Genomic DNA, 10,158 nt, shown 5'->3' with positions numbered 1-10,158 from the left:
TTAAGGAAATTTGCAGCAAGGAAAATATTTTGGTTTCTGTGCTCTAAGGTTTGAAAACCTTCTGTTTGATAGTTGATTTGGAGTAAATGGCACATTTAGGTTTTTTATTTATTTTACTTACACAATAACATAAGCCTCTAGTCTTCTCAGGTAATTAAAAGTTTTACTTTAAATTCTTATACAAAAAATATTACAAGATTTTAATATTTTTAGATATAAATTTTGTTAAATTGAAGTTTGTTTAGAAATTTATTTGTTTCTACAACTTTTGCAGAATCTTACAAAAAGCCCACCGAAAACATCACATCAACATCAATTGCATGGATCCTTTGGGCAGACGTGCCTTAACTTTAGCCATCGATAATGAAAACTTAGAAATGGTTGAGTTGCTGGTTATAATGGGTGTCGAAACGAAAGATGCTCTACTCCATGCTATCAATGCGGAATTTGTTGAAGCTGTTGAGTTGTTGCTGGAGCATGAGGAACTCATCTATAAGGAAGGAGAACTTTATGTAAGTGTTAAAATCAGATTTATATTTATGTAGAACGAAGCAAGTGTATGTTTTCTAAACGAAGAAACAACAAAAAAAATGAAACAAAAAACGTGTGTGGTAAGATTTCCTTAAGTACATATACAGTTTAAATAATCTTGAAATAAAAATCAGTCATTAGACACGTTTTCATTAGGAAATGAGATGAAATAAAGTTTTATTTCTACTTTGCTAAGCAAATTCTATTACGTATTTTCTTCGTACTTTAAGAAAGTTTTTTAAATATACAAGGCAAAGAAGAATTTATGTTACACTTCGGTAGGATATTAGTGTATAATTGGGGTAAAAGAATCAGACTATAGATCAGTCTGTAGCAAAGACTTAAGATCAGTCAATAATTACATACAAATTTGTATAAAAGCAAGACTGACTATGACTATCAGTCAAAAGCTAAACTATTGATGTGTCAAAAATACAGATCAGTCTAAGGTCAAGACTATAGATCCATCTATAGCGAGAACTATAGATCAGTCTAAAGTTAAGACTATAGATCATTCTATAGTAAAGAACATAAATCAGTCTATAGCCAAGATCAGTCTTTGGAAAAATTATAGAATAATCCATAGTCAAGTCTATAGATCACTCTAAAGCCTAGACCATAGATCTGTCTATAGATTGATCTAAAGTCTAGACAATAGATGTATCTACAGTCAAGACTATAGATCACTCTATAGTGAAGACTATAGATTAGTCCATGGTCAAGACTGTAGATCACTCTATAGCCTAGACCATGGATCTATCTATGATCAAGACTAAAGATCAGTCTATAGTAAAGACTATAGATCTGTCTATAGTCAAGATTATAGATACGTCTACAGTATGACTACAGATCTGTATACAGTGAAGACTATAGATCAGTCTACAGTCAAGACTATAGGACAGCCTATTGATCAGTCTCTAGACAAAACAATAGACTAGTCTATAGTCAAGACTATATATAGTTTTTTACTCAATAGATTAGTCTATAGAAAAGGCCATAGATCATTGGATGTCAAATGTTGTGATGAACCAATTCTTCTCCTTAATATTCTGTACTGAGAGAGTAGCAAATCAAGAAAATGAGTCAAGAAATCAACTTCCTGATTGCCTCTCCATACCTAGGCAAATAATTGTACATAAGTAAATAGGTCACCCCCAACCCCCAGAAATGATTTTAAAAATAATAATCAACTTTTTTATGGCTTTAAGCTAATGCAAAAAAAATTGTAAAATTTTCAATTAAGGTTTTTTAAAATTATACCTTAAGGTATTAAAAGTAACGACAAACAGAAAAATTATACACATTTGTGGCAAATACAACGACAAAATAACTTTAAATACTAAATCATAATTTAAAATACAGTACTGGTAGGTTATATGGCATTGTAACTGTGTCTGTGTCATCTAAATGTTTGCTTGATTAGGCACTTAATGTACCACATTTGTTAACGTTTTCATCTCTAACATTTTAAAAGTATTTCGGCTAGAGAACATACACTGGTTGGTTTTTTTTTGCACAGGCAATTTTAACTTTGTCAAGTCAACACATAACCTTGACTTCATTTTTCATGTGGATAACCCTGTAAAGAAGAGAAAAAAAGAACACAGACACTAAAAAAATTACAAAAGAAACAAAAAAAAACGTAATAAAAAATTGTCCCAAATATGAAACATTGAAATATGTTAAAAATATTCAGAGCTTTTTTAATAAGAAAAAACTATAATAAAAGAAAAATATACACAAAAAAATTAACTTAATCATGCATCCGTGCTAAATTTTTAAATATTTTTCCAACACTATTACATGTCTGTTGTCTGTTACTTATTATGTTTCTTGTCTTTTCACTTTTTACTTGCTGTACCTGTAACCGTATGTGTTTTCAACTCCCGCTAGAGTTGGCAAAAAGTTGAAATTAATACAGCCATGTTTCCACCGGATATAACACCTTTAATTTTGGCAGCACATAAAAATAATTTTGAAATTTTAAAAATTCTATTAGATAGAGGAGCTGCTGTACCAGTGCCACATGACATAAGGTAAGTTGACATACAAGTTACTTGTATAAATTACAAAAATGTATGTATAGAGGAATAAAAAAATAATCACCAACCTAAAAGTATGCTATGAAAATTGTGCATTTTATATTAGGCGAAACCTTTATGCAAAAACAGTATAAAAAATATCTTAAAAAGTGGAAAAAATATGTTCATTTTGTGTTAAAAGACAATAGCTTATGATAAAATTTTAGCAAAATTTGAGAAATATTAAAAAAATATATATTTTATGTAAATTATGTTTCTTACGTATGATTGTTATTAGACATTGTAAATTACTCATACGTATACATCTGATAATTTATTATACAGTTTGGCTGGATATTAAAAAAAATACAAGATTTATTTCAGTTTTCTTATGTATTATAAATTAATGAAAATTGAATTTAAAGAAATAAAGAAAATTAAATTGCTCCATGAAATTTGTTCAATAAAATCTTTTTTAATTTGTTTCTTTTATGTTAAGATGCGGTTGTGAAGAATGTGTTCGTATGTCTTCTGAAGATTCCCTACGTCATTCCTTGTCTCGTGTTAATATTTATAGAGCCTTATCTAGTCCTTCTTTAATATGTCAGACATCTCACGATCCTATTTTAACAGCATTTCAATTGTCATGGGAGCTAAGAAATTTGGCCTTTACAGAACAGGTAAGTCAATATCTATTTTTTTTTTCTTGACGAATGATTGATACATTATAGTGACTATACACTGATCTATAATCTTAACTATAGACTTATCTATAATCTTCTATAAAGACTAATCTAATGCATTCACATACTGATTTATAGCCTATAAACTTGTCTATAAACTGATCTCTATTTTCGAATATAGACTGACCTTAAATCTTTAGACTGTTATGTAGTATTGACTATCGGGTGATCTATAGCCTAAACTATAGACTGATCTTTAGTCTTGCCTATAGGTTGATCTATAGTCTTGAGTATAGACTGATCTACAGTCTTGAGAATAGACTGATCTATAGCTTTGAATATCTTAATATTTAGTCCTTGAATTTAGACTGCTCTGTAGTTTTGACAAAAGATTGATTTATAATCTTGACTATAAACTGATGTATAGTTTATATATCGTAAGAAAATTTCCTTAAAAAAATAATATTTCAAAAAATGTTTCTGAAATTTTCCGTAGGAATGCAAATCCGAATATATGGATCTCAGAAGACAATGTCAACAATTTGCCGTAGATTTACTAGATCAAACTAGAACCTCAAATGAATTGGCCATAATACTAAATTATGATCCTGATATGTCCACATATCAGCCTGGTGATAGAATGTCCTTGAATAGATTAACACAAGCAATATATTATAAACAAAAAAAGGTGAGTACTACGACCTAATAAGAACAAGGAAAAATAAACAAATCAATCAAATTGTATCTCTTTAAACAGTTCGTTGCTCATGCAAATATCCAACAATTATTATCATCCATTTGGTATGAGGGTCTACCCGGTTTTCGGCGTAAAACTTTATTTGAAAAACTCTTGTGTATTGTTAAGGTGGCCGTATTGTTTCCTATTTATTGTCTCATCTACATGGTGGCTCCGAATTGCAAGACTGGCCAGTTAATGCGTAAACCATTTATGAAATTTCTTATACATGCCTCATCATATTTGTTCTTTTTGTGTAAGTATATTCATGTTTCATACATTTAGACATAGAAATTAGTAACGAAATTGTAAAATCATCTAACGAAAACTAAAGAAAACTACTATATATTTAACAAAGCAAACTAAGAAATGTTAAGTTGTGTTCTATGAACTTAAACAAAACAAGTGAGAGTGTGTAAAAGAAAAAAAAACAAGTTTATTCACATTCGGTTAAATGACATAATGACTCTACAAGATTTTTGTTATACTTTTTCCTTTAACATTCTAAACCATATACGTACTATATACACTGTTCTTGTTTCACAAAACCATTTGTGGACATTATCTAATCTCATAAACCAACAATTGTTATACTGACTTACTCCCTCAGAACATAGTATGGAGCAGTGTTGATAGTTGTGGTGTTTTTTGTGCTGAAATAAGAATGAAATTGTATTTAAGTAAAGCGTAACTAAAGAGAATACAACCGGAAGAATGTATTCTTCCATCATATCACAAACATACATTTAAGCGTGCTCTCTAACTAAACAGAAAGCAACTAAATACACATACATATGTACAGTATATGGAAACATACTTTTATGACAACCACTAAGCCATCTCATATAAAACAAACATTCACCATAATACCAACTTTAATATAACGATGATGATGACAACTACTATGAGCATACAACTACAATAACAATGTCCTTGTACTTGACCAGAAGCATACCAATAACTATATAAGTTACATATACAGAGATTCTTTCATAAAATAGTGAAACAATGGAAACATTTTAGTTGTATTTGTATGTGTGTGTGCAAAAGGATGCTTTGGTGCGTCCTTAAATTCTTTTCAAATTGTTAAAACTCATGCATTGCATAAAACAATAATGATGAGTATGATTTTGCTATGTTGGCCATATATACAAGTATTTGTATATGTATGTATCAACTTATATGTATAGTAACCTTTATATACTTTGAAATGAGTTTTAGATTTAAGTTTATCTAAAAACAAAAACAGTGAAACCTGGTTAAAAAAGACTGGCTAAAATTTGTTAACATAAACAATTTTCGATTTACACAAATCAGTATGATATTAGAGAAAAGGCTGCAGACTAGATTATGGGCTAGACTATAGACTAGATTATAAACTAGACTGTAGACTAGAGTATAGAAAAACTAGAGACTAGGCGATAGACTAGACTATAGACCAGATTATAGACTAGACTATACACTAAACTATAGACTACACTATAGACTAGAGACTATATTATAGACAAGACTATAGACTAGACTATAGACTAGACTATAGACTAGACTATAGACTAGACTATAGACTAGACTATAGACTAGACTATAGACTAGACTATAGACTAGACTATAGACTAGACTATAGACTAGACTATAGACTAGACTATAGACTAGACTATAAACTAGACTGTAGACATTGCTATTGACTAGACTTTAGGTTATTTTGTAAAAATTCAAATTTTTAGTAAACTGTAGTTTAGGTCTGTTAAAAGAGTTTCCACTGTCCCTCCATATAACTATTTATTTATCTTTATTATTTTTGTTAAATCCTTTCGGTTTTATTATATAACCTTCTCTACCTTACTCCTCCCCTATAGTCATTTTAATATTGGTGTCTCAACGTGCTGATGACGACGTTATACGTATACTGGGCTCTGAACGTATGAAAAAAGAATTGATCGAACAGCAACGACGACAACGTGGTCAAGGACCCACCAAACTAGAAATGCTGGTGGTGTTATATCTTTTCGGCTTCATATGGGAAGAGGTGCAGGAAATCTTTAATGTGGGCATAAGAAGTTACTTAAGAAATATGTGGAATTTTATAGATTTTCTACGAAATAGTTTGTACATCAGTGTGATGTGTTTAAGGTGAGCAAAACAAATTTGCGGTTAAAATAAACTTTAATGATTATTTTTTATTTAAAGAATATTTGCCTACATACAACAGGCCACAGAGATAGCCAGAGATCCAAAAATGGCCTATGTGCCGCGCGAGCAATGGAATGATTTTGATCCCCAACTTATAGCAGAGGGTTTGTTTGCGGCGGCCAATATTTTCTCTGCCCTTAAACTGGTGCACATGTTTTCAATAAATCCTCACTTGGGACCACTACAAATATCCTTGGGTCGCATGGTCATTGATATTGTGAAATTCTTTTTCATTTACTCCTTGGTATTGTTTGCCTTTGCCTGTGGCTTAAATCAATTATTGTGGTATTTTGCTGATTTGGAAAAAAGTAAATGTTATGTTTTGCCGGGTGGTCAGGCAGACTGGACGGGACATTCAGATTCTTGCATGAAATGGCGTAGATTTGGCAAGTAAGTGAAAGCAAAAGAAATAGAAAACAAATAAAACTAATTCCAATGATGAGGTGATAATTGTGTGGGTGACAAGAAACATTTAAATGTTAATTCAAGTGAAGGCTGTTGACAAAACTGCTTGCCCAAGTAATGAAGTTAAAGCATTTGTACTTTTATTTCTATTTTTCTCTGCTTTTAGTTTGTTTGAGTCCTCACAATCATTGTTTTGGGCCAGTTTTGGTATGGTGGGTTTGGATGACTTTGAATTGACGGGCATTAAGTCGTATACACGTTTCTGGGGTCTACTCATGTTTGGCTCGTACAGTGTCATCAATGTTATAGTCTTATTAAATCTACTAATAGCCATGATGTCCAATTCCTATGCCATGATTGATGTAAGTTCAATAGTAAATTAAATGACCTTAATAACAAGAGAAAACACAATAAATCCCTAAAGATACTTATTTGCAAGCAAACATAATTTTCTATAAAAACAAACAAATAAATGTTAATTTTTTGTTTGTTTTTTTTTTCTTTTAGCAACATTCAGATACGGAGTGGAAATTTGCTCGCACTAAATTATGGATGAGCTATTTTGAGGATACCAGCACTTTGCCACCGCCATTTAATATTTTGCCCTCTGTCAAGTGGCTAATCAGAGTATTTAGAAAGTCAAGCAAAGAGATTGATCGCAAACGTTCCAAGGTAAATGGGCAAAAAAATATTATTCTTCTAATTTTTTCTTTTTTAATTTTTAATATTGTATGTGTGTGTGTTTGTTGTTTTCCTTTCCATTTTCTGGCTACATTTTCTAGAAACGTCAGGCTAAGGAACAAGAAAATGCTTATGACAACATAATGCGCTCTTTGGTTTGGCGTTATGTTGCTGCCCAAAATCGTAAGTTTGAAGATAATCCAGTGACAGAGGATGACATCAATGAAGTCAAAAGCGAAATATCTACAATGCGCTATGAAATGTTGGAAATCTTTGAGAATAGTGGCATGGATGTGTCATCGGCTGCTAAAAAGGAAAAACGTAAGTAATAAAGTAGAAAGTAAGGAATTTTCTAAAAGTAAAAATGGTATTTCTAGATTAATAAATCAGCAACAAGATTATTTTACTAAAATGTGTTATCAAAATTTTTGGCAAAGCGAATTCCACCTAAAATTTCTTGAGCTTTCTTTAATGAAGCAAAAGTTTTACACGAATAAAGTCCTTTATATTTTTATAATTTTCATTTAAATTCTTCAGTTGTTAAAAGATACCATCTGGCAAATAAATTTTCAAAATCTTTAAAATGTTCTCTTTATGTCAATAAAAGTTTAGTCAATATCAATTCAGTTTAATGCAAATTATGACTTTTTGAAAAAAAATGTATCGCAGAAACTTATAGTGTTGCCAAATTTTTAAAATCATCATATGTTTATGATTTCTTTCAGCATGTCGGGCCAAGAAAACGAAAATGTGGGAACGTCAATTAATGAAAGGATTCCAGGTGGCACCCTGTCAAAATGTCAATGAAGAAAAACTAAATGGCAATGTAAACAGTGAATGTGACATTAATGAAATCAAAGTGGAAAAAGATCCCTCTAGACCAGATAAAGAAACACCCAAACAAAGATTCCAAAGAGTAGCAAGGCTAGTGGCCCAGCAGTCAACGGCCCACAAATGGACGGTGGTGTTGCAAGGTACACTAAAAGATTCTCAAATTGGAAGATCAAACAAAGATAGTGTCAAGAATTTGCAGCATTTAGGCAAAGCCATAGAAGAGGCCAAAAAGTAAGTTTATTTTTTATAAAAAGAAAAATAAGAAATATACTTATTTTATCAAATTGTTTTCAGATTAATTTTACAATCACCACCCACAATATCAGGCCGAGAATCACCCATAGCAGTGGAATTTGAAGATGAAAAAACCGCCACCTTATTAGAGTTATTAAATCAGATAAGTGAAGAATTAAAAGATGCTAAAACCTCTACACTACAACAAAGATTACAAGCAGATGAAATAAAAAAGAAATTCTTGCAACAACATCAACAACAGCAGCAACCCACTCGACCTCCTCTAGCCAAGGATATTAAACCTATAATAAAAGAATATGGCGTAGAATCTCCTGCTTCATTTCATCAAAGTAAATCGGTAACCACCAGAACCCAAACACTACCAGAAATACAAACAGCCAAAAAAGCACCAACTAAACAGAAAAGCAATGAAATAATTTTATCACCGGGCCAGTTAAATAAACCTATTTCAATGAAAAAACCAGCACCATCAGCTCCCTCACATTCTGCTACCGCTAGGCCTACACAAAGCACTCATACGCCTTTTGCTGTGGAATTGGGTAAAGCGGGCCGTAAGCCTGGCTATGCTAGACTACCACATCAACATTATGAAAATATTCCCTCCAGTTTTGATTTAAATGTTGTGGACTTGGAAGATGACAATGATATGATGGATAATATTTCTCAATTTAGTTCAGATGCTTATGGCTCGCCCAAGCATGAGCAGAAACCAAAGAAATGAAAATAAATTAATTTCAATTTTTAAATATATTTTTTAAAACAAGAAAATAGATTGTGATAAAAACCAGGGGAACAATTGTTATATTAGTTACAAAATAAATAAATAAAAACAGGGAAATTTAAACAAGTGCAATAAAGTTTAATGAATAAAATAATTATATTCTAAAGTGTTTTATTTAAAACAAAAATATTCAAAAGTCTGGCCACTTTGGTGCAAGAAATTTTTACAAAACAGTTAGCTAATTGTTTAAGCTTTTGACTAACGCTAGTTTCACTTAAATCGGTTCAGCTAGTTAGATGTTATGTTCATACAAAAAAAGTAATAAACAATTATAAATATCTAAACTCTGGCAACACTGCTAAATAAAATTTTTCATAAAACTATTAGCTGAAATCAATACCTTTAGATTGACACTAGTTTCACTCAAATCGATTTACAATATCCAAAGTTATAGTTAAACACAAAAAGTTATAAACGATTACAAAAATCAAAGCTTTGGCAACACTGGTAAATAAAAATATTCACAATGCTGTTAGCTCCAATCAATACCTTTCGATTGACACTAGTTTTGCTCAAATCGGTGAACAACATCTAAAGCTTTAGCAATTGGCAAGAAGTTGGTGCATAATAGTAATTTTCTTAACATTGGCAACCCTGGTAAAATAGTTTTTCCATTAAGTGAATAGTTTAAATTATAACCTAACGTTTGACACCACTTTCATTAAAATCGCATAAGTACTTTAAGAGTTATAGCCGTTTAAAAAATCCCTTATTTTGTCCAATTTTCAAAACCTGGTCACCCTGTCACTACATTGATACAGCGCCATCTATTGATGACATACATGGTTTTTCTGCAAAACGAAAAATTGAAGACATCGGAGAAATTTTTTCAAAACGCTATAACTCAAAAACTACTCAACCGATTTGAATGATATTGGTATGGTTTGAAAGGGGTCATATTCTAGATTTTTAAAATTTATTTTTCCAGAGTTGCCACCTTGAAAATTTCTGCTACAGGGAGAAGTAAATAACAAAAACCCGTATAATTCATAATGTATTAGACCGATTTTGAAAAAGTTTGTTCTGATTAAAAGAGAACAT

At 31.1% G+C, this 10,158-nt stretch overlaps 1 protein-coding gene across 2 annotated transcripts; it reads left to right on the top strand.

The window, feature by feature from the left end:
* Window positions 1-276: 276 nt before the first annotated feature.
* LOC111684553 (transient-receptor-potential-like protein) lies at window positions 277-9,164 on the top strand. 2 transcript variants are annotated; one of them, XM_046955407.1, is made up of 12 exons: window positions 277-512; window positions 2,425-2,567; window positions 3,052-3,232; window positions 3,732-3,923; window positions 3,993-4,227; window positions 5,828-6,101; window positions 6,159-6,551; window positions 6,733-6,928; window positions 7,074-7,238; window positions 7,349-7,568; window positions 7,973-8,312; window positions 8,376-9,164. In XM_046955407.1, the coding sequence occupies exons 1-12, from the start codon at window positions 321-323 to the stop codon at window positions 9,055-9,057; spliced, it is 3,213 nt and encodes a 1,070-aa protein (XP_046811363.1). In that variant the 5' UTR covers window positions 277-320; the 3' UTR covers window positions 9,058-9,164. The 2 variants fall into 2 exon arrangements, with proteins under 2 accessions (XP_046811363.1, XP_046811364.1); XM_046955408.1 differs by having other exon boundaries at window positions 7,973-8,316; window positions 8,376-8,462.
* Window positions 9,165-10,158: the final 994 nt, after the last annotated feature.

Source organism: Lucilia cuprina, chromosome 6 (genome assembly GCF_022045245.1).
Source record: "Lucilia cuprina isolate Lc7/37 chromosome 6, ASM2204524v1, whole genome shotgun sequence".
NCBI classification, from domain to species: domain Eukaryota; kingdom Metazoa; phylum Arthropoda; class Insecta; order Diptera; family Calliphoridae; genus Lucilia; species Lucilia cuprina.
Note: the sequence above shows the minus strand (reverse complement) of the source record. Positions and strands in the feature narration are given on the sequence as shown.

Coding starts and splice junctions, on each gene's coding strand:
- LOC111684553 (XM_046955407.1), top strand. CDS start 321: ATGGATCCTTTGGGCAGACGTGCCTTAACTTTAGCCATCGATAATGAA. Junction 6,102..6,158: donor ATCAGTGTGATGTGTTTAAG/GTGAGCAAAACA, acceptor TTTTATTTAAAG/AATATTTGCCTACATACAAC. Junction 8,313..8,375: donor GCCATAGAAGAGGCCAAAAA/GTAAGTTTATTT, acceptor AATTGTTTTCAG/ATTAATTTTACAATCACCAC.